At 48.1% G+C, this 24069-nt stretch overlaps 2 protein-coding genes across 3 annotated transcripts; one reads left to right on the top strand and one right to left on the bottom strand.

Annotated features, from left to right (window-relative positions):
• Positions 1-1527: 1527 nt before the first annotated feature.
• Positions 1528-6970, bottom strand: CIB3 (calcium and integrin binding family member 3). 2 transcript variants are annotated; one of them, XM_045862791.1, is made up of 6 exons: positions 6920-6970; positions 6682-6716; positions 4912-5023; positions 3806-3953; positions 2744-2939; positions 1528-1549 (listed from the first exon to the last, which is right to left on the bottom strand). In XM_045862791.1, exons 1-6 carry the CDS (start codon positions 6968-6970, stop codon positions 1528-1530), a joined length of 564 nt encoding a protein of 187 aa, XP_045718747.1. The 2 variants fall into 2 exon arrangements, with proteins under 2 accessions (XP_045718747.1, XP_045718748.1); XM_045862792.1 differs by lacking the exons at positions 4912-5023; positions 6682-6716.
• Positions 6971-18700: 11730 nt separating this feature from the next.
• On the top strand, positions 18701-23199 carry FAM32A (family with sequence similarity 32 member A). Its single transcript, XM_045862789.3, has 4 exons — positions 18701-18854; positions 18974-19115; positions 22587-22640; positions 22942-23199. The coding sequence occupies exons 1-4, from the start codon at positions 18781-18783 to the stop codon at positions 23008-23010; spliced, it is 339 nt and encodes a 112-aa protein (XP_045718745.1). The 5' UTR covers positions 18701-18780; the 3' UTR covers positions 23011-23199.
• The last annotated feature ends 870 nt before the right edge of the window (positions 23200-24069 follow it).

Raw genomic sequence — 24069 nt, 5'->3', positions numbered from 1 at the left:
TATTTGAATAATAATTATCAGTTACAGCAAGGGTCTAGGGCACCTACTGTGTGCCAGGCCCCATGCCAAAGCCTCCAAGTTCACTATTTCTGTTAACACCTCTGAGCAGGCCCAGCAGATAGGCTCATACTGCATACTTTAAAGAAGAGACTAAGGGTCAGAGAGGAGGAGAGGCATGGCCAAGCTCACCCAGCTAGAGGGTGTCAGTGCCAGGGTTTGAAACCCAGTCAGTTGGAGCTCTTTGGCCACATCCTCTGCACCTGGCTCAAGTCTAAGTAACATCCTTGCCTATAAACAGAGCTGTTCACACCTTCCTCCTGGGGTTCTCCTACAAATGAGGGAGGTGAGACTTGGAGAGGGCTTGGCACATAGTACACACTCCTGACACCAACTTCAGAAGCATGGGAGCCCCTTTAAAGAAGGAGAGAGGCAGCCCAGGGTCATGGTTAGCAGTGGGTTCTGGAGGAAATCCCAGATCACATGGCCGTGTGACCTCTAGCGAGTCACTAGACCTCTCTGGGCTTGGTTTCTCACCTGGAAAGTGGGAAGAAGAGCAGCTCAGCTTTCTCAGGATGAACCAACTGGATGCACATAAAACCTGAGGCTTTGGCTCACAGTGGGTGCTTAATAAGTGGAGGTTAGGGTGGGAGTGGGTGCTCTAGAAATGATGCACAGTGGGGGTGTCTGGGAAGGTGCCCTGGCAGCTAGTTTCGATTGCAGGAATGACCACTCCCTGGACTGACGGGGCCTATAGACGGGCCCCAGGCCGACCACAGATGGAGTGGGTGTGGGGCTTCTCAAATCTGCAAGGTGTGTAGATGTCTGGGATCTGGAAAGAGGTGGGCCTGAGTTCAAGGCTGCCTTTGCAGATGACATGAGATGTGGCCTTGGGCAAATCACTCTGTTCCCTCTGAAGTGTGATTGCTTCTCACCCACCCCACTGGCATGCCACAGGCAGCCAATGCAATGGCAGAGAGGTGCTTCGTAAACTGTAAAGTACGGTGCCAGCCTCAGTGAATGACATTGCTGCCCCCTCCCTCGGAGGCCTCCTCTGGCTGTGCTAATGAATGAGCACGGAGTCCAAGCTTGGTCCCTTTGAGCAGCTCAAGGATTGGGGGGAAAGGGCACTTGAGAGGTTGGGGGTAGGGTTCAGCCTTGGGAAGCCCGGGGGTGAGATCACATGGGCCTCATCTCCACATCTGGTCTCTGTCCACCAAAACTCATAGCTACCAAGGCACTTCCAGCCCTCACGGTGGACAGAGATCTAGAAGTCAGCCACTTCCTTGCATAAATGGGGAGATCACGGCTCACAGAGGGTGCAGCCACACCCAGGGTCACACAGTGAGGGCAGAGGTGAGATCCCAGGCTTCCTCTCTCCCATCCGGCAGGTTTAAGGTGAAACACATGTCCTCCAAGCAGACGTGACTCAGTGATGTGTGTTTATTCCCATAACCCAGGGAGACCGGATTTCACAGTGGAGTGAGGGGTCACCCCGTCCTCCTCTGACCTGACTTCTCCGTGGTGCGCTCAGATGCGGATGTGGAAAGTGCTGTGTGCAAAAAGAAATGGAGTCATCAGGCAGAGAGGGTGGCCCTCCTTCATCCCCCCCGCTCCCTGAACTCTCCTGCAGGGAGTCCCTGAGACAGACAAGGAACCACAGGGGGAGATGGATCCCCTCAAGAACCCCAGGCTGTGCCCCCGCCCCGGTCCCCACAGGGGTGGAAAGCACACCTCTTTGGATCAGAGTTGACACTCCGGCTCCACCCCAGACTTGCCGTGGGACTCTAAGTGAGTGGGTACCCCTTCCTGGGCTTCAGTTTACTCCTCTGTAAAATGGGGATAATAGCCATCCTTCCTGCATGGGGCTGTAGTGAGGGCTAAGGGGGCTAATGCACAGGGTGCTGTCGCCCAGAGATGCTGTCCTCGGTAGGGTTCATTCAATTGTCGTTATTCATGTCTCTGTCTGCCTCTCCAGGGAGAGGAGGGGGGCCCTCTGTGCATGTCAGGATGCCACCCATAATAACAGCCACGACAGCAACCCCAGCACACAGATACTGAGCACCTACTATGTGCCAGGCGCTGCTCTAAAGTCTTTCCATGTACTAACTCAGGGGTCAGCCAACTTCTGTAAAGAGCCAAATGGTTGATATACCCAACTTTGTGCAAGGACTCAGCTGGGCCTTATAGCTCGAAAGCAGCCGTGGCTAATACATACACTAGCAGGCATGGCTGTGTGCCAATAAAATCACTGATGGACACAAATTTGAATTTCACATCCATTTCATGTGTCACGGAGTATTATTGGTCTTTCATCTTTTCCCCGCCATTTAAGAAATGTAAAAACCATTCTTAGCTCACAGGAGGTACAAAAACAGGTGGCTGGCCACCCCCTGTATTAACTCACTATCAGCCCGACTATGGGGGGGCTCTGATTCTCCCCAGGACTGCCAAGTACAGTTGTACACCCTGTTCACTGCAAAATGTTCAGGCAAGAGAGGACTGAAGACCAGCCATGTTCCATTCACCCAAAGAGCTGCATCCACCCACAGGGGGTGCCCATGGGGTCCCCAATTATCCCCATTTTAAAGATGCAGGGACTGAGGCCAGGAAGGCTGGGGAAGTTCTCTAAGATCACAAATGAATGAATAGGGGAACTTTCACAAACACAGCCTGCGGACTAGTTTTGTAGGAGCTGCGCTCAGACGTGGAAATGGATTGTGCAAAGTGGCAAGGAGTGTCACACCTGAGGAAGTCGGGTGCCCGCAGGATCATGTTCTGGAAGTCTTCCAGGGAGAGCCGCCCATCATGGTCGCCATCGGCCTCATCTAGCACCTTCTCACACACCAGGCTCACCTCCTCAGTGCTCAGCTCCCCCCGCGTCAGCTTGGTCACTGTCTGCTCCAGGTCCCATGCACAAATGTAGCCGTCATTGTTAAAGTCTGTGCAGCGGGATGGAGGGGATGTGGAGTGGGGGCACAGCAGGGGACAGGCAGGCCGGGCCTCTTGTCCCCATGTTACAGAGGAGGAAACTGAGGCACTGGAGAGATCCCAAGACCCTGGGGTAATGGCTGGGTCTTGCTTTGGAATTGGGCAGAGTCCTGCTGGGAGGTCATTCATTCACTCCACAACTATTTATTGAGCACCTATTATGTGCCAGGCATACGTGACTGTTTTTCATCTACTCACTCAACAAGGATTTAGGGAGTGCCTACTATGTTCCAGGCACTGTGATAAACTTTCGTTCATTCGACAGATTTTTAGTGAGCACCTACTGTGTGCCAGGCACTGTGATAAATTTTCATTCATTCGGTCAGTCAACAAGTATTTATTGAGCACTTCCTTTTTGCCAGGCATGAGAGACAGATGGGGAAGAAAACAGATACTGTTGCTGCCCTTGGGTCTCATCAGAGAGAAATCAGTAAGAAATGAACGGATTATGAACAGAAATTAAGCAGCACTGCTCCCTGCTGGGAGAGAACTAGGATGTGGGGTGGAGAGTGATTGAGGGTGGAAGCTGCTTTTGACCTAGACTTCAAGGTGAGCAGGAGTCAAGGGAAAGGTATTCCAGGCAGAGGGCACAGCAGAGGAGAAGACCCGGAGGGAGGAAGAGTTTGGTGTGCTGGAGTTGGAGGGAGGCCCGTGTGGCTGGAAAGTAAGTAAGGGGATGAGGTCAGCAAGCACCAAGGTGGGGCGAAGCCCCCGGGGAGACATCTGCGACGGCAGGGCAGCCCCTGGCCCCAGGCCTGGTCTTGTTCTCACTCCCCACCCCACCCCACGCTCGCCCACCCCCGAGCCCTGCACGCACCATAAATTTTAAAAGCATAGTAAGCTTTGAGGTCGCGGGGAGCCATTTCGCTCATCACGGAAAACATGTCCAGGAAGTTGTCCAAGGTCATGTGCCCGTCCCCGTCCTCAGAGAACACCTGGGCAATCCTCTGGCGGAACGGGTTGTCCTGGGGACAGGAAGCAGAGAGGCCATCCCTGACCGGGGACTCTGGGCTCCATATGGAATCGCTCTCCGCACCCACCTTCCTGAAACCTTCAAGTACCCACCCCCACCTTCAAACTTCCTCCTGCCCACCGTCCTGGGACAGGATTCCAGACAACTCCTCTCTCTGCCCCTGTGGTCTGGGTGGCCGTCATCCCACTTCTGGCTCCAGGTGCAGCCACGTGACCTGGTTGAGGCCAATCAGAGATCGCTATCGATTGGCAACCGTGATTGGCTCTGGGGTAGGTAGGGTGACTCAAACTGGCCAATCAGAGGCTGCCCTGGAAGATGGCGACGGAGGGGCCTGCTTTACCCTGGTTGCAGAGCTGACAGGAATCTGGCACCGCTGGGGCAGCCCCGTTGGACATCGGCTGCCTGAGCCCGAAGCCCCCTCCTGCCAAGGGGGAGCTGAGAGATGGAGGGAGACTCCTGAGCTCATCCGCAGAAACCCTGGTTCCAGCCGTACCTGGCGCTTGCTCTGCCCCCTGGAGTTTGTCCTCCTATGTTCCAATACATTTTGTCCCTCTCGAATGAGGTTTCTGTCCCTTGTGATAAAATAATGTCTGCTCAGTCACTCACCCCACAAGTCCCCTTCGGCAACACAAACTATGTGACGAACATCCAACTGAGAAGAACCTGCCTTTTTAGCGGCTCCTGCTATGAAAAGCAGAACTCACATTCCCTGAGTACTTGCCATGCAGGAGACCCTGTGCCAAGTCCTTTACCTGCATTATCTCATCCCAGCGTTCCAACAACCCCGGCTTTCATTCCTGTCTCGGTCACATCCTAGCTGTGTGACCATGACCAAGTGTCAACCTCTCTGAACCTCACTTCTTTCATCTGTAAAATGCATTCACTTCATAGGAAGCAGGGGACATCCCTACTATTTTTTTTCCCTGCCTGCCCCAAGGCCCCACACATACCTTCAGCTCGGGCATGCTGCCGATGAGCTCGTAGGGCACCTTCACATCAGGACAGCTGGTATAGTCCAGGGGGACAAGCTGGGGAGCCAGGTCCTGGTAGCGATAGAAGAGCCTGGGGTGGGGAGGGAAACACCGGGAAGAGCTGGCAGATGGGATGGGGAGGACTTGTCCCTTTTCTCTCATTCTTGCAGCTGATCACTACACATGGAAGGATCGTGGGTCCTCAAGAGTCATCAGCTCTGGGCCCAGTCCTCAAGCACACAGAGCCAAACACGGGCACGTCTACCCTCTGGGAGCAGGGCCAAAGTGGAGAGAGGGCCCCAGAGCTAAGGGAGACTCAAGTGGGGACATTGATACTGGGCTTTGAAGAGTGAGTAGGAGTTGACCAGGCTAGTGGGGATGGCAAAAGGGAGTGTGCTTAAGGTGAGGTCATTTTACATCAAACATTCAGAGAATCCGATTGAATCTCTGAATCTCTGGATATCATCACATTGTTGGCCTCTGACTGTAAAGACCCCCCATTCTCACATTTTCCTTCTCTCAGCCCATAAGGCGAGTGTTCCCTAAATGGGGCAGAGCGGAGACAAAAGGCCAATATTCAGAGTTTTTTAATGCATGCAGGGCATTTCGCAAAACACCAAATGCCACCAACACTACCTAGATGGTGAGGCCAGCTCTCCACTCCAATGTCCTCACCTGCTGACACCCTATCTTCACTGGGGGCATGAGAAGCACAACCTTGTAGAGGGCATCCTTGGTGAGTCAGAGGTCCCCAAGCTGCTAGGGGCTGTTTCTGAGGGAGATGGGAGCCCCTGGGTCATATGATGGCTAGGAACTCAAGGAAGTGGTATCCGGAATTTCAGTCCTGACCACCCAGGTCCCTGTCTGGGCCCCCTCAGGGAACAGCCTGAGTTTGGGCTTCTGTATGGCCTTGAGCATGTCCCTCTTCCCCTCTGAGCTTGTTATTCTGCTGACAAACAAGAAGCTCAGGACCGACGAAATGTCAGCCCTCAAACTCCTTGGAGCTCTGCCCATCTGCAGAGCTCAGGTCAGCCTCCCCTGCCCAAGCCTCAGTTTCCCCATCAGTAATCTGATCGTGATGGCCAGGGTGACCCTACGAGCTGTCCTCACCCAGACAATGGGGCTCACTGGTGAAAGGTGTGCCCATCAATAATGGATATCCCGTGCCCACACAACTGGGGCCTTGGCCCCTATCACTCTGTATCTGAACCCCGACCAGCTTGGGTTTCACAGCTCCAAGTTCATGGGTCGGGGCCTCTGGACAATGGCCCCATGGGCTGAGCAGTAACGTGGGATACCCAACTATGCCTCTCTGCTCATGCCAGCGACCTGCAACGGCCGCAGCCTGCCTACCTGCCCCCTTACCTTGATGCTAACCCCACAACCCAGAGCTGACTCTAGCCTCTGCCCCCAGGTGCCCAGCCTCCAGTCCCAGCCTCTTCACGCTGGCCTCAGGGGGATCTTTTTAACATGCTGATCTGTCTCCCCCCAACACCTCTCCCTGCTCACATACTCTCCATGGCTCCACACAACCCTTGGGAGAAAGGCCAAGCTAATCAACTTAGAGACCATGACAATATGACAATTCTCAGCCTCCCCATCTCTGCCTCCATCCACTGACCGTGCCCGCAATCCCTCCCTTTGTGTTTTAACCACCACGCGGCACTCAGTCCTGTCCAATCGCAAACATCCTCCGACAATGGAGAGAAAGTTATTACCAGGTCTTCCTCCCTTTCTGCCCCGACTGACCTCATGATTTCCTTTCTTGTGAAGAAGGTGCAGTCCTGTGGAGAGAGATGTTGGCTTGGCCCAGAGCCTGCCTCAGGGGCCTCCTCCTTCTCCCTCCCACTGCATGCCCATCCCCGCCTGATGTTGCACACAGAGCTGCACCAGGAACCCTTGCCGATTGCACACCCCGGACAAATGGTGCTGTCCCCACTTCTCAGGCAGGGAAACCAAGGCTGCCGAACCTGCACATCACCCCTACCTGATATGCTTCCAGCTGCTCATGAGCGAAGACTGTCTGCTTGTTGCCCATGGTGAAGACCACTGCCAGGAGTCTGGGACAAGCTCCTGAAGCCCCCAGTCTCCTCAGGACCACACAGGTTGCCAGGCTGCGGCACATCAGCGTCTGGGCAAATGTCCCTGCCCTGGCTGTCACCTGCCCACCCGCCCTGTCACCCCCAGCCTGGTGAGATCAAGTTACAGCTGAGCTCTCTGGGCAACAGCCCGAGTATGTCCATGGCCACCAGGACAAGAAGGACTGTAGGAGGTCACAGAACAGCAGACCACATCTGCCACGACTGGGTGAGGCTGGGGGGTATGGGGCCCCTTCCAGAGACAGGCAGGGTGATGGAGAGACTGCAAGCAGATCCCAGCTCAATTACTAGCTCTCCACCCACTAGCTATGTGCCTTAGACAAGTCAGCTGACCCTCTCTAAGCCTTGTTTGTAAGATGGAAGTTATATTAGTACCTAGCTCATTGAGTCGTCCTGAAGATCTAACGAGATCATTAATGCAACCAAAGAAAAAAATTTTAACTATTGGGTTTAAGCCAGTTTTAGGCACTGGGAGCATAATAACTGGGTGAACAAGCTAAATGAGGTCCCCAGATGTGCATTGGAGATGATGATGATGATGATGATGATGATGATGATGATGATGTTATAGCTTAAGAAAAGTGATCCAAGGTGTAAGTTAGAGAAACAGTCAGTTAAATAATACCAAACAGAAATCTTTATTGCAGGACTTGTCAGAGCCTTTAGCATGCTAATGTTCACCATGCATCCTCAATGTAGCAGCTGCCAACCTTATTAAGACCCAGAATTCTTTTGGGCAGAACACGTGGGAGTCAAAAGTTCTTAACCTGGTGCTCCATGCTCTTCTTCCTCTGGGTCTATCCTGTCTCTCCACTTTCTTCTCCTGCTAAGCCTTTTCCAGTGCCACACCCCAACCCCCCTGAACTGCTCTTGGATCTTCCTCTTCCCTCTTCCCCACTCTCTCTGGCCTGGACGATCACAGTTCCTCCCAGTCTCATCAACTCTCTTCTGCCCCAGTGTGTGAAGCCACCTTGTAGAATGTGACTATGATCAGGCTTTAAAGACCCCCTTTGGATGATTTAAAAGAAAAAAACAAAAAGACAATATCAAGTGTTGGAGAAAATGTGAGGAACTCTTATTAATTGCTGATGGTGATGCAAAATAGTTCAGCCACTCTGGAAAATGGATCGGAACTTTCCCATAAGGGCGCCTGGGTGGCACAGTTGGTTAAGCCTCTGACTCTTGGTTTCAGCTCAGGTCGTGATCTCAGGGTTGTGAGATTGAGCCCTATGTCCAGCTCCATGCTCAGTGCAGAGTCCGCTTGAGATTCTCTCTCCCTCTGCCCTTCCTGCTCTTGTTCTCTCTCTTTCTCAAACAAATCTTTTTTTAAAAAGATCTTATTTATTGGGGCGCCTGGGTGGCTCAGTCGTTAAGCATCTGCCTTCGGCTCAGGTCATGATCCCAGGGTCCTGGAATCGAGCCCCTCATCGGGTTCCCTGCTCCGCGGGAAGCCTGTTTCTCCCTCTCCCTCTCCCCCTGCTTGTGTTCCCTCTCTCGCTGTCTCTCTCTTTGTCAAATAAATAAAAAATAAATAAAAAGATCTTATTTATTTATTTGAGAGGGAGAGAGAGCACGAGTGGGGGGCAGAGAGAGGGAGAAGCAGACTCCCCACTGACCAGGGAGCCTGATGCAGGGCTTGATCCCAGTACCCTGGGATCATGACCTGAGCCAAAGGCAGATGCTTAACCGCCTGAGCCACCCAGGCACCCCTCTCTCAAATAAATCTAAAAAAAAAAAAAAAAAAGAACTTTCCTATAGTTAAACATACACTTACCATGTGACTCAGCTATCCCACTATGAGTAGTTATCCAAGGGAGATGAAAAGATGTATGGGCACATGAAAACCTGTACATGCCCACAGCATGGAGAAAACACTTGCAAATCATATATCTGATAACGTACTAATCTCCAGGATATATCTAGAACTCCCACGAGACTACAATAAAAAGACAAATTGCCCAAATAAAAAAAAATGGGCAAAGATTTGGGGAGGGGATGAATAGATGGAACACAGAGGATTTTTATGGTAGTGATTTTTTTTTTTTAAGTAGGCTCCACACCCAGCATGGAGCCCAATGCAAGGCTTGAACTCACAACCCTGAGATCAATGCCTGAAGTGAGATCAAGAGTCAGATGCTTAGCCAACTGGGCCATCCAGGCACCCCTATGGCAGTGAATCTATTCTGTATGATACTGTAATGGTGGGTACATGTCATTATATATTTGTCCAAAACCATAGAAGGTACAACACCAAGAGTGAACTCTAATGTCAACTTTGGATAATATGATGTGTCAATGTAGTAAGTTCAACACTTGTAACAAAGGCACCAGTCTAGTGGGGGATGTTAATAGTGGGGGAAGCTGTGGGTGCGTGTGGGCAGGGAGCACATGGGAAATCTCTATACCTTCTGCTCCATTTTGTTGTGAACCTAAAACTGCTCTAAAAATAAAGTCTATTAAAACAAAACAGAACAGGTAAAGGATTTGAGGAGTCATCTCTCCAAAGAAGATATACAAATGGCAAATAAGCATATGAGAAGATGTGTAACATCATTAATCATTAAGGAAATGCAAACTAAAATCACCATGAGATACCAATTCACACCCACCAGGATGCCTATAACAAAAAAGACGGACAATAGCAAGTTGTTGGCCAGGATGTGGAGATACTGGAACCCTCATACACTGCTGGTGGGAATGTAAAATGGGGCAGCTGCTTTGGAAAACAGTTTGGCAGGTCTTTAAAAAGTCAAACATAGAGCGCCTGGGTGGCTCAGTCAGTTAAGCGGCTGCCTTCGGCCCAGGTCATGATCCCAGGGTCCTGGGATTGAGCCCTGCATCGGGGTCCCTGCTCCGCGGGAAGCCTGCTTCTCCGTCTCCCACTCCCCCTACTTGTGTTCCCTCTCTTCCTGTGTTTCTCTCTGTGTCAAATAAATAAAATCTTAGAAAAAAAAGTTAAACATAGTTATCATATGACCCAGCAATTTTCACTCCAAGGTGGAGAGAATTGAAAATATATGTCCACATAAAGACTTGTATGTGAATGTTCATAGCAGCATTATTCACAATAGCCCCAAAGTAGAAACAACTCAAATGTTCATCAATGGATGAATGGATAAAGAAATTGTGGTCCATTCATACAACATAATATTATTCAGTTATATAAAAGGAATGAAGCACTGATGCACGCCACAACGTGGATGAGTCTTGAAAACACCATGCTGAGTGAAAGCGGTCAGACGCAAGAGTCCACATAGTGTGTGATTCCATGTATATGAAACATTCAGAATAGGCAAATCCATAGAGGCAGAAAGCAGATTTAGTCATTGCTAAGGGGCTGGGGCAGGAGGATGGGGAATGACCGCTCAAGGGGGGTGGGTTTCCTTCTGGAGTGATGAAAACGTTCTGGAACTAGATAGCGGTGATGGTTGCACAACTCTGTGAAGGTGATAAATCTCACTGAATTGTGCACTCTAAAGGGTGACTTCTATGGTATGTGAATTATATCTTCGTTTTTAAAAATATCTGTACATGAAGAGTGATAGCGACTTTATGCATAATTACTAAAAACTGGAGACAACACAAATGTTCTTCACCTGGGAAACGGTTAAACAAACTGGGGTCTGTCCATACAATAGACTACTACTCAGCTATAAAACAGAATTAACTACTGATATACACAAAATGAATGAACCTCAAACGTGTTATGCCAACTGAAAGAAGCCAGACTCAAAAGGCTACCTATTAGATGATTCCATTTATATGACATACTCAAAAGGACAAAACTATAGGGACAGAAAACAGATAAATGGTTGCCAGGGGCTGCAGATAGGGGAACAAGGGAATCTTAGGGGTGATGAAACTGTTCTATATTTTGATTGTAGTGTTGGTTACATGATTGTATTCATTTGTCAAAACTCATAGACCTGTACGCCAAAAGGGTGAGTTTTTTGCATGTAAATACATTTTTAAAAATGAAAACAATAAGAAAACTAATTAGCAAAGACCTCCTTACTCCCCAGTGCCTCATGGTTGAAGTCCAGATTCCTATGCCTGACCCCGTCAGGCACTCTGTGATTTGGTTATGTGCCCCCCTCCCTGCCCACCACCCATCAACAATTAGTAATTGGGCACCTAATGTGTGCCGGGCGCTGTCCTAGGTTCTGATATTACAAAAGCAGAGCTCTCATGGAGCTCACGTTCCTGTGGGCAAGCAATCAAATAAACACATAATTAGGCAGGGGTGCTAAGTTCCAGGAAGAAAAATAAAACAGGGCAGGGATAGAGAGAGAGAGAAGAGGTTAGGCTAAATAGGTTGGGAGGGAAAAGCCCTCCTATGAAATGGTATTTGAGTAGTGACTGGAGGGAATTGAGGAAATAGTGATTGGGAAGGGAGTTCTTGGCAGTGGGAAGAGCAAGTGCAAAGGCCCTGAGGCTGGATTAAGTTTGACACCATTGGAGGAGGGCAGGGTGGTGGTGCTGTGTTGGAGCTCAACAAGCACTAATTACAATTAGTAAGCTGCTGCTCATGTCCGTCAGCCACCAGAGGCTGCCTCTCTGACACCCAACTCCAATCATGGGATTTTTTTTCTTTTTTGCATGGCCAAGAAATCATTTTTCATGGTACAAATAAATTAATTTTATCTTTGTATGGATAAATTCCAGCTTTATTATGATAAATAATATGCAATAATATCCCCCTTGTAATATAGGATAGAGAACTTAGAATCATAATGACAGTACGGCGTTTCAATATTATCAGGGGAAAACAAATCAAAACAACAATGAGATATCACTGTCAGGATGGCTATTATCAAAAAAGCAAAAGCTGACAAGTGTTGATGAGGACATAGAGAAATGGCAACCCTGTGCACTGTGGGTGGAAATGCAAAATGGTGCATCCACTATAGAAACCAGTAGGGAGGTGCCTCGAAAAAATTAAATAGATCTCCCATAGGATCCAGTATACATCCAGACGAATTGAAATCAGGATCTCAAAAGAAATATTAACACTCAAAAGAAATATTAACACACCTATGTTCATTGCAGCATTATTCACAATAGCCAAGATATTTACAACCTAAATGTCCATGGATGGATAAAAGGATAAAATAAGGCATATACACACAATGGAAGAAAGAAGGAAATTGTGCAATATGTGACAACATGGATGACCTTTGAGTGCATTTGTTCAGTGAAATAAGCCAGTCACAGAAAGACAAATACTGTGGGATTCCACTTATATGAGGAGAAAAAAGTAGAATGGTGGTTCACAGAGGCTGGGGGAGAGGGAATGGGGCTTACTAGCCAACACGCACAAAGCAAGATTCATCAAGCAAGATGAATAAGCTCTAGAGGTCTACTGGACATTATGCCCAGAGTGAGCGATAATGCATTGTACACTTAAAAATTTGTGAAGGGGTTAGATCTCATGTTGAGTGCTCTTACTACAATAAAATACAGTAAAAACAAAATGTAACCACCATATGACCCAGCACTTGCACTCTCGGGCAATCCCAGAGAAATGAAAACTTACGTTCACACAAAAACCTGTAATGGATATTTTATTCAAAATAACCCCAAACAGGAAACGATCCATATATTTTTCAATAGATGAATGGTTAAACAAACTGGTCCATCCATACCGTGGAACACTACTCAGTAATAAAAGAGATACACCTGACAACTTGGGTGGATCTCTGGGGAATTATGCTGAGTGTGTGTGTGTGGGGGGGGAGTCAATCCTAAAATGTTATATACTGTATGATTCCATTTACATAGTGTTCTTAAAATGACAAAATTATAGGAATGAGGACAGGTCCTCCTCATCACATCATACCTGGGGTTACTTGATAGCTACATGACGTCACTGACAACGTTGACCTTGATCTCTTGGGTAAGGCTGCCAGTGTGCAGGGATGGGGTGGGGTGGGGGGGGAGATGGGTGTGGATCAAGTGCATCAAGAAGGATCTTGGGGTAATAATGGACTGCTCTGTATCTTGTCTATAGCAATGCCAATATCTTGGCTGTGATATTGCACTAGAGTTTGGTAAGATGTTACCATTGAGGGAAACTGGAAGAAGGGTACACAGGATCTCTCCGTATCATTTCCCTGTTGTTTTTAAATGTTTTATTTAATGGTTTCAATGGTAAATGTTACTTAAATATGTTACACATAACATTTACACTTAATATGTTACACATAACATTTACCATTTTGACCATTTTTAAGGGCTCAGCTCAGCGGGATGAAATACATTCACACTGTTGTGCAGTTGTCACCATCTGTTCCCAGACCTCTTTTCATCTTGTAGAACTGAAACTCTGTCCCCGTTAAACAGCTCCCCACTCTCCCCTCCCCCAGTTCCTGGAACTCACCATCCCACTTTCTGTTTCTGTGAATTTGCCTATTCTGGAAACCTCATGTAAATGGAGTCATATGGTATTTGTCCTTTTGTGTCTGGCTTCGTTCACTCAGCATGTCTTCCGGGTTCATCCACATTGTAGCATGTGTCAGAACTTCTTTCCTTTTTAAGATTAACTAATATTCCACTGTATGGATAGATCACATTTTCCTTATTCATTCACCTACCAATGGACACTTGGTGTCTTTCCACCTTTTGGTTATTGTGAACAACACTGCTATGAGCATGGATGTATATATGCAGTCATGTCCTTTTTTCTGGGTCAGGATCCCACATTGCACTTAGGATCTTAGGCTCCTGATTTTCAGTCTGTTTTGTTTTATTTGGTTTTGATTTTTTAGTCTTTTTTTTTTTTCATGACCTTGATAGTCCTGAAAAGTACCAGTCAGGTACTTTATAGAATATCCCTCATTTTTATTTGGTATTTTCTCATGATTGGACTGGATTTATGGGTTTGGGGGGGAAGACCTCAGAAGTGAGGTGTCCTCCTCATCACATCATACCTGGGGTTACTTGATAGCTACATGACATCACTGACAATGTTGACCTTGATCTCTTGGGTAAGGCGGTGTTTGCCATGTTTTTCCACCCTCGGGTAACTGCTTTCCCTTTCCATACTCTACTCTTTGGAAACAATGCAGATTGTGTTAAAGAAATGCTCCTTATCAGGGTCCTCGATGGCACAGAGGGCGATGTTGTGTGATAAAGCACCAGTGTGGACACTTACAGTTGGACAGTGATTTCGATGAGTTGTACCTGTGTACGAAGACACTTAGAAAACCTTAGCTGATTTATTGTATTTTCTTTGTATGTATACGCAAGAATAATATATAATAAAAATCTCTGTGTATTTAAATCTCATGACTCTTTAAGCGGATATAAAGTAAAAAATTTTAAATGAGCAAAAGCACAGGAATTTGGCACAAATCCTCCCTTGGAACATAAATTATCAATGGGGGCAATATTGCTCCTAAGGTGGTGAAACTTGGTTCCGGGAGGAGGGGATGCAAAAACCTTAGATATTTCAATGGTTTGTGGCCCTCCAAAGCTCAATCCTTGACAAAAACTACATTATTGGTATTTAACTTCTCTCATTAAATTAAATTGAATTAAATTCTCTTTAGGGGATGATAATGAAAAAAAATGTTGAGAAATGCTGTCATAGAGGTTTACAAAATAGTGACACATTTTACAATGGATGGCCTCATGCTGTGGTGACAAAAACAAGGCTGGAACACTCAGCATAGGTTGGATTACAGTTTGTGACTCAGTTTCCCTACCTGTAAAATCACGATGGTTTGTGTAACAGGGTGGCTGTGGGAGTGAATGTGATGATCCATGTAAATCCATATAAAGTATTAGCTGTTGTTAGCATCAGCAGCAGCCCCATTTTATAAAAGAGGAAAGAGAAGGTCAGAGAGGTCAAGCCAATTCCTGCAGGGCACACAGCCTTGGAAGTGCCAGAGAGGAGCTTCAAACCTGCTAGGTTGGCTGGGGGAGAACAGATTTCCCCAGCTGAGTCTGTCCCATTCCTCCCTGAGGAGCTGATTCTGTCAAGGATCACCCCACCAGCAAGCCTGGACCGGCCTGGCTGCACGAGGAAGTCCATTCTTTCTGGAGGCTCTCTTGCAGTTCCTGAGCACAAAGGGTTGAGGTTATAGCTGGAGAATTGGGCAGTCGCTTGCTGCCCCCTGTGGGTAGAACTGGAAATGTCAGGCCCCGAGCCCTCCTTTGGTCTGATTCCTGGATGCTTGCTTCTCCCTCCTCTGCACTCCCTCAAAGTCTTTGGCACAATTTGGGCAATAGCAGTTTAAATTAAAATGCACAAATGTACATAACATTGGATTATGTATATATAATATATAATATATAATATACATAATAGTATGGTAGTATAAACTACTACGGATTCAGGCCACTGCAAATGTGAGCTGAGATTTGAGGGCATGTAGATGGGCGTTGGTTAGGGAGGGCCTCACTCAGCTTCAGGACATCCTTGTAAAGAGCTTCAAGATCTTTTGATAATGTCGGAGCCTACACTAGGCTCCGGGATCGGCGTGGACTCCTCTTGAGGGTTCTCTCTCGCCCTCTGCCCCTCCCCCCACTCGCACGCAGCCTTGCGCGCGTGCTCTCTCTCTAAAATAAATTTTAAGGGCGCCTGGGTGGCTCAGTTGGTTAAACGACTGCCTTCGGCTCAGGTCATGATCGCGGGGTCCTGGGATCGAGTCCCACATCGGGCTCCCGGCTCAGCGGGGAGCCTGCTTCTCCCTCTGACCCTCTCCTCTCTCATGCTGTTTCTCTCTCGCTCGCTCTCTAATAAATAAATAAATAAAATCTTTAAAAAAAAAAAAAATAAATAAATTTTAAAAATCTTTTAAAAAAGACATTTTGCTAAATGAAAAACTGAGGACAGAAATAAAAGAACGTTGCGCCGATATACAGATATTGGCATACACACTTTTTGTTGAAAAATATAAAAACGAAATTGCTAATCATTTTGGAAAGAGATAGGAAGGGAAGTTTCCAGTTTTTTTGTTTTCTTTTTTCTTTTAACCTTTTCCATACCGTGTGGTTTTCTCACATGGAGCATACGTGTATATATATTTTTAATGTCAGCAGAGGATTATGGAAGATTTGGAGTCTCTTCTCTGTTTCCCTCAGTATTAACTCAACATACAAAAGCAGTCACAACATTCTGATGGGGAGAAGGTCAGTAAAAAAGCAAGGATAGAATAAAATCCCATTTTATTTATTTATTTATTTATTCATTCATTCATTCATTCATTCATTTTAGAGAGAGAGAGGAGGGGCAGAGGGAGAGGGGAGAGAGAGAATCCCAAGCCGACTCCATGCTCAGTGCAGAGCCGGACTTGGGGCTTTATCCCACAACACTGTCAGGCAGATTACCTACCTAGTGCTGATCAGAGAATTCCTGATTGACTGGTTTAAGATTTCATTTCTGAAGAGCCAAAACTGTAATGAAGTTAAGTCTCTGTTTGGTGATGTGGGGATTAGCATAAGGCATTTTGGGCTTGTTGCCTTCTTCTTCTTCTTATTATTATTATTATTATTATTAATGTGTGAATGTCCCAGCTAAGGAAAAGGAGAGACCACTCTTTCCAAATCAAGTTCCAGACCTTCCACATATTGAACTGAGAACTATGTACTACTTAAAATACAATACTACTGTATATCACATACAAAATGAGAGAAAAACTATAAGGCCTGATAGCATTTTCATCCAAGGGCCAGAGGAAGATGACCCACACTGAAAAACATAACGCTTAAAAGGATGGAAGGAAAGAAAAATAGGAATGTTGTGGTTACGACAATAGCCCTGCTTGTTCATTAAGCAAATTACTTGTGATATCAGGGAATTAAAAAACCCAACTCATTGGAGGCCCAAGTGTTATGGCACTAGCAGATCAGGGTTTTTCAGTACATCCTATGCAACTATTTTCTCTTATCAAACCCTCAAAACAGAGTGGCTGAGACTCAACATTTTATAATGAGAAAAACCAAACCTTGCTACTGTTCTGCTTCGGGTAATGAAGGCATCAAGAGTGAGCCCAAGAGAAATGAAATTTATGTCCATACAAAGACTTATATACTGATATTCACAGCAGCTCCATTCATTAGGGCTCCAAGCTGGAAACAACCCAGGTGTCCATCTACAGGTGAGTGGATTAAAAAAAAAAAAATCAAATATATGTATACAATGGAATAACACTTAGCAATACAAATGTAGTACTTTTATAACCAACAAGAGGGGGGCACCTGGGTGGCTTTGTTGGTTAATGGGCTGCCTTTGGCTCAGGTCATGATCTCAGGGTCCTGGGATCAGGCTCCGTATCAGGCCCTGCATCAGGCCCCACATCTCTCGCTCACTCTCTCTAGCATGCTCTCTCTCAAATAAATAAAATCTTAAAAAAAAAAAAAAAAACAAGCGGAAGAATTTCAAACACATTAGGCTCATTGAAAGAACTCTAGCTCAAAAGAACATATATAGTATAATCCCAAACATATAGTATATTTCCATGTATATGAAGCTTCTACAAAAGACAAATCTAATCTATAGTGAGAGAAAACAGGTTTGGAGTTGCCTGGGGTGAACAGTAAGGAGGGGTGGTTAACTGGGAAGGGAAACAAGGGACATTGTGGTAATGGAATGTTCTAGATCTTGATTGTGGAGGTGATTAGATAGGTGTGTAAACATGACAATATTCATCAAAACGTACAATTAAAATGAGTGCATTTTACTGTTTATAAATTATACCTCAGTAGAATATATTTTAAAAATTTTTTTCCAAATGCAGTTGACGTGTATTTCACATAATACCATCATTCAGCAAAACCTGAAAAAACTAGTAAGTACTGATTAGGTTTATAAAAGTAGGTTATCTATTAAACTCTCAGGGGTGCCTGGCTGGCTCAGTCAGTAGAACATATGACTCTTGGGTGCCTGGGTGGCTCAGTTGGTTAAGCGACTGCCTTCAGCTCAGGTCATGATCCTGGAGTCCCTGGATCGAGTCCTGCATCGGGCTCCCTGCTCAGCAGGGAGTCTGCTTCTCCCTCTGACCCTCCCCCCTCTCATGTGCTCTCTCTCTCATTCTGTCTCAAATAAATAAATAAAATCTTTAAAAAAAAAAAAAAAAGAACATACGACTCTTGATCTCGGGGTTGTGAGTTCAAGCCCCACAGTGGGTGTAGAGCTTACTTAAAAATAAAATCTTTAAAAAAAAAACCTCTCAAAATACAGCAATAAAAGAGAACAGAACATCCAAGTGCACACAAAACACTCAAGAGAACACTGCGTTTTAGGAAATCGGGATTTGGGGACACCCGGGTGGCTCAGTCAGTCGCACATCGACTATTTCAGCTCATGTCATGATCTTGGGTTCCTGAGATCGAGCTCCACCTTGGGAGCTTGAGATTCTCTCGCCCTCTGCCCCTTCCCCCACTAGCCATTAGCGTGTGCTGTCGCTCTCTCAAATAAAAAAATAAATCTTAAAAAAGGAAAAAGAAAAGAAAGGAAATGGGAGATCTCTCAAAGGAGCTTCTTGGATTCAGGAGCCCCAAGGCCCTAGAAACCGAAAGTGGGCGTCAAACCGGAAGTGTGGCAGGAGACGGGATGCAAAGGATGAGGTCCAGCCTCTCCAGGCCCCACCTACAACCGGAACTTGGGGCCCAGCTCCACATGCCAAGAGCGCAGGCGCACCTCCTAACTCAACCAATCAAGACGAAGTGAGGCGGGCATTCCTACGTAAATGGAGCACTCAAACAGGAAGTGTGGCAGTTTACCTACAGAACTGCAAGCGGCGTCATGGCGGCCTACGAGCAGGTTCAAAAGGGGCCCCTGAAACTAAAAGGCGTTGCAGAGCTCGGCGTCACCAAGCGGTGAGTCCCCGAGAGCTCCGCAAAAGCTTGTCTTCTGCCCCCTTAAGCCTCTTCTAGAGTCCCCGAGCTCTTGCTCCCTGATCCGCTCTCATCTTCTCTCCCCGTTTCTCCTCTCTCAGGAAGAAGAAAAAGAAGGACAAAGACAAGGCGAAACTCCTGGAAGCGATGGGAACGAGCAAAAAGAACGAGGAGGAGAAGCGGCGCGGCCTGGACAAGCGAACCCCGGCCCAGGCGGCCTTCGAGAAGATGCAGGAGAAGCGGGTAAGGCGGGATGCCCCGCGCAGCAGGTCTGGGTCTCCGGAGGTGGAGGGAGAGGCAGGGCCGGACGACTCGAAATTGGGGTGAGCCTCGGGCCTCTCGGAGGGGTGGTGAGTGGTCAGAGAGACCTTGATTCCGGGAAGATGCTACGTGGGTGAGGAAGAGTCCACGGTTGGGGGAGCTCCCAGGACGGGAAGCGCTTCTGGTCAGAGTGGATGGCAGAGAAAGTTAGAGCTGGCGTTGAAAGGCCAGAACTGGAGATCGGATTTGGATTCCACCGCAGTGTCTCATTTGCCCAGTGAGAGGACTAATGACTCCTCTTTCTGCCTCAGTTTACTTATCTGTAGGGATCAGGATAGTGCTGTCTCCTGAAAGGGATGGGAACTTTAGATGAAGTCATTCAGATAAAGCATTTGGCACTCGGTATGGCAAAAAATCAGTGCTCAGTTGATGTTAGCTGTTGATATTAAGTGGTGATGCTCCGGGCTAGAAGTTTCCACAAAGTCTGTGTCCATGATGACTTTGTTTGACAGATTCAAATAGGTTGTGTTTGTATCCTACGTTCGCTCCCACGACGACATTTGGCAGTGGTTGAGGACATTTCTGTTTGTTAAAACTTCAGGGTGTGCTGGTGGGGGTGGGGAGTAGTGGGATGAGGCCAGGGATGCTGCTCTACATCCTACAGTCATCAAGACAGCACCCCCCACAGCAAAAATGATCTGGCCCAAAATGTCAGGTGTTGTCCAGGCTGAGAAACCCTAACCCTGATCTGGGTGATTTGGTCCAGTAACATCAGGAAGAGTTCACTCATCATTCTCAGGCTTAATTGAGTCATTTAAAAAAAAAAAGGTGAGACTCCGAGGCTTTGACAAGACCGACCTGGGTTCCATTCTGCCTCTACCTCTTCTTGGTGGTGGTGTAACTCTGGGCAGGTTGGTTAACCTCCCACACCTCATTTTCTTCACCTGTAAAGTGGGGCTGAAGTCCTTACCTAACAGGTTTGTGGTGAGAATTTAACAAATGAATGCATTTAAGTTCCTTCCCTGAGGTTATGGCCCCAGGCTGGGCTGGGATGTTACTCCTGGAGTGAAAGTGGGGTGGAGGAGAGTCCCATCAGGTGACTAATAACAGTGGCTCAGAATAGGACAGTAATAGTGGAAGCAGTGGAAGGTATCAGGTTTGGGATTGATTTTGGAGCAAGAACAGCAGGATTAGTTGATGGATTGGGTGTGGACTGGGAAATGAGGAATGACCAAGATTTTTGATGGGAGATATTGGGAAAATGAAGGTTCTATTTACTGCAGTAGGTAGGACAGCAGGTAAAGCGGGCTTCTAAAGCAGGGCATCAAGACCTTGGCTTTATACTATATGCTGGCTAACTGAACATTAAAAAAAAAAAAAAAAGCCTTGGTTTTAGAGAACACTTGAATGTTTGAACAGCTCTTAGAAATTCAAATGGAGAATTCTTGTGAACAGTCTGAGATCTGAATCCGCAGTTTGGAGGAGCAGTCTGGGCCTCTCCTGCAAACATTCTGGCGTTGCTGTGGGACTGGATGAGATCCTCTGAGGAGGCACAGTGACAGAGATGAGGTCCAGGATCTGAAATTGCAAAGGATCACGGGAAGGAGGAAAACCAGGAGAGTGTGCCCTTAGGAGCTGAGTGGAGAAAGTGTTTTAAGAAGGAGGAAGGGATTGACGATGTCATGCTGCCAAGGGTCTTGTGGGGTGAGTACTGAGAGCCCTTAGTTGGCATTTGGAATGAGGAGGAAGAGTGGCTGATTAGAGGGGATCCAAGGGAGGGCGGGGAAAGGCAGAGACAAGATGCAGAAATAACTCTTGGGAGATCTATCAAGAGGAACAGAAATGAACCTGTAGCTAGAGGGTGGTGGAAGGTCAAGGGGAATTTTTTGTTGCTGGCATTGAAAACTGGAAGTACTGCTGTGGGTTTTGTTTTGAACCAGGAGAGAGACAGGAGAAAGCGTGGGCAAAGGTAGGTAGAATTGGGAAATGCGGATTCCCTTCTGGAAGGGTGTTTGATTGAGCACAGTGAGCACGAAGGCTGGACAGTTCTTGGAAGAAGGGCCCATGGGGCAGGGCCCCAACCTGAAGGGTTAGGGCTTGGCATCTCCAGCCCCATCACCCACTGTGCAGGCTGGTCCTCATGTTCTCTATCTGTGAAGTGGGGGTGGCAACAGCACCCAAGACACCCTGTGAACTTGGTACATGAAGTGGGGCGAGGAAAGGCAGAGCCCTACTGAGTGCCTGGCTTTGGTGGCAGCTGGTCAGGTCAGTGTGGCCTCTTGTGAGGAGGCACAGGCCTCACGGGGGCTCACAGCATCAGGAAGAGAGGCGGGGGCGGGGGGCAACTGGATGCAGAGGAAGACGGGGCAGCAAATGAGATGAGGGACAGGGAGGAGCAGCCAGGTGGGGGCCAACAGGGTCCTATCCTGAGGGTTGGCTCAGCTCACCTGGATAGTTCTCCTGCTTGCCTCACTTGGAATCTGTGCAGTCAGATGGCAGCTGGGGTTGGAGGCCCAACTGGGCTAGAACATCCAAGATAGCTTCACCGTCACATGTCTGATGCCTTGTTGCTCCTCCCATGGCCTCTCTCCCTATGTGTCATCTTATCCTCCAGGTCCTTTCTTTCCAGTAAGGTCATCAGACTTCTTGCATGGTGGCTGGCTTCCACGAACACAAAGCCAAAGGCTGCCGGGTCTGACGACTTCAGCCCAGCACTGGCACCGCATTCTGTTAAGTAAACGGAGTCACGGGGCCAGCCCAGAGTCATTGTGGCAGAGAACTGCACTAGGGCACCAGTACCAGGCAGCGTGGGTCACAGGGTGGGGTGGGGGGCGCCACAGTCGGCTGTAGACACCCATCAGTAAACGTAGAGCCAAGTGCAGCCCCAGGTTTGTCTGGCTCTGCGTCCCGTGCTCTTTGCTCTTACGAGGTCCCATCCGGTGTTGGGAATGAGGAGTGGGGCAGGTCAGGGTGGTGCAGGATACTCATCAGGGTGATCTGGATCTTGGAGCCCTCATGGCACCGTGTCAGCAGCACCTACTCCCGTGAGCTCCTCCCATGTGTTGGGCCCTTCACCTTCCTCATTTTTCATCCTTCTTCAAACTGCATCTGAAACTTTCTTTTTCTGCAAAATGGGAATGCGGTCGGTTGCCCAGGGATGCAGGAAGCACACATACAGCTCCCAGCAGAGTCTATTCATGTCAGCGCTAGTTATTCCTTGCCACTCTGACCAGAGGGCAGCCAACCAGGGTCCCTGGTGGGACATGTTGGGGCCGGGCATCCCTGTCGGACCAGCCTGAGTAGAGTTAAGGGAGGGACAGGATGTACACCCTGAGACCTCCAGCCGTGCTAGGTGTGAGAGCCAAGCTGGTGGGGACTACCGTCTTCCACCCCATGCTGGCCTGGGCTGTGTCGAGGGTGTGAACTCACCTCCCATGTCTATCCTTTCTCCAGCAAATGGAAAGGATCCTGAAGAAAGCATCCAAAACCCACAAGCAGAGAGTGGAGGTAAGTCACATGCCCAGTGGGGAAGACCAGGCTATGTAGGGCCCCAGCTGGGCCCAGAGGCTAGGAGCCTGGCAGAGGGAGCCCTTGGAGTGTTGGGGTGGGGGGTGGGATACCCAACAGAAGCGACACCTCCCCAGGGTCATTTAAGGATGAACCCAGGGTTCAAGGCTGGGTGGCTTTGAGAGGAGGGGGCTTACTGAGGAGAGGCAGAGTGTGGAGAAGTGGGAGTGGGCAGTGCCACACAATCCCAGTGCCCTGTCTGAGGCTGTACTGATGTGGGTTTTCTTCTCGGCTTTCCCAGGACTTCAACAGACACCTGGACACCCTCACGGAGCACTATGACATTCCCAAAGTCAGCTGGACAAAGTAGCCTCCCCACCCAGGGTATGGAGTGGCATCAAAGGGAAGTGGAAGGCTAAGTTGGGGTTATGTTTCGTGCCTTTGGTATTTTCTAGAAACATTCTTTTACACACACCCTTGCGTCTTCTGCTGAGACGAGTGCTTTCCAAAGCAGTGTGCCCTCTTTCTGGAACTTGATTAAAGTAAGACTGTCCTTTTACTCTATTTTGGTTTGTCGGTAGCATAGAAGATAAACCTTTTTAGGCTGGACTGGAATTTTTTGCAAGTTTATCCAGAGATTAAGTTATTTCTGTGTGTCACAGAAAAGTGTCTTTACCCCCCAAGTTGCATCTAACTCTGATAGTCAGCCAGCTCTCTTTCCCTGGGTGAAACAGACTCCAGAAGATAAGGAGTTAATGCCCCCACGGGGCCCTGCGTGAGCTGTCCTCCCAGGCTCCCTCTAGCATGGGGCTTAGGCTGTGCCTTCCGAGCCTAGGGAAGCCACTTGAACCTTCATGGCCTTCGGAATGCCTCCCCAGCCACCCTGGTGTTTGAGACAATGCAGCCTGGAAAGCGGGACAACCGCCTAAGGCAAGGATGGAATGCACTCCTTGTCCCTGCCTGAGCCTGCGGTCGGCATGCAGCCTCTTCCCCTAGTGTCCCTATTCCAGACATGTCTAGAGGGTGTTGCCATGGCAGACGTCGTTACTCAAGCAGGGCATCCCTTTGTAATGGAACCCTGACACAGCCTGCCTCACTACCCTCAACCCGAGGCTCTGAGCACCTCCTGGGTTTATTCAGAGTTGGCACATAACATGTAGCCCGCTTGGCCTTTCTGGCCTAAGGACACCTCAGGGGTGACAAGACCTGGGCAGAGCCCCAGCACAGACAGTGCAGTCAAAGGGGAGGACCCAGGTCCTGGTGCTGGAGAGCCATAATCTCTGAGGACCTACATGTACCTACTTGCTGAGGATCAAACTGCATATACTATTGGGAGGAAGACTCTGTTGACCCTAGGTAGTGACAGAATAGCAAAGTCAAAAGAGAAAAACCAAGTGTTGGGTTCGGGGCTGTCACCTGTGAACAGAAT

Source organism: Mirounga angustirostris, unplaced genomic scaffold (genome assembly GCF_029215605.1).
Source record: "Mirounga angustirostris isolate CCGP_5_RB_7025 unplaced genomic scaffold, mMirAng1.0.hap1 SCAF_1, whole genome shotgun sequence".
Lineage (NCBI taxonomy): Eukaryota > Metazoa > Chordata > Mammalia > Carnivora > Phocidae > Mirounga > Mirounga angustirostris.
Note: the sequence above shows the minus strand (reverse complement) of the source record. Positions and strands in the feature narration are given on the sequence as shown.

Bases quoted from the DNA above. Each gene is read 5' to 3' on its own strand.
- FAM32A (XM_045862789.3), top strand. From the start codon at position 18,781: ATGGCGGCCTACGAGCAGGTTCAAAAGGGGCCCCTGAAACTAAAAGGC. The intron at 18,855-18,973 runs GTGAGTCCCCGA...CTCCTCTCTCAG, and splicing joins GAGCTCGGCGTCACCAAGCG to GAAGAAGAAAAAGAAGGACA. The intron at 19,116-22,586 runs GTAAGGCGGGAT...TCCTTTCTCCAG, and splicing joins AGAAGATGCAGGAGAAGCGG to CAAATGGAAAGGATCCTGAA.
- CIB3 (XM_045862791.1), bottom strand. From the start codon at position 6,970: ATGGGCAACAAGCAGACAGTCTTCGCTCATGAGCAGCTGGAAGCATAT. The intron at 6,717-6,919 runs GTAGGGGTGATG...CTCTCTCCACAG, and splicing joins AGCAGCTGGAAGCATATCAG to GACTGCACCTTCTTCACAAG. The intron at 3,954-4,911 runs GTATGTGTGGGG...TCCTGTCCCCAG, and splicing joins GCAGCATGCCCGAGCTGAAG to GACAACCCGTTCCGCCAGAG.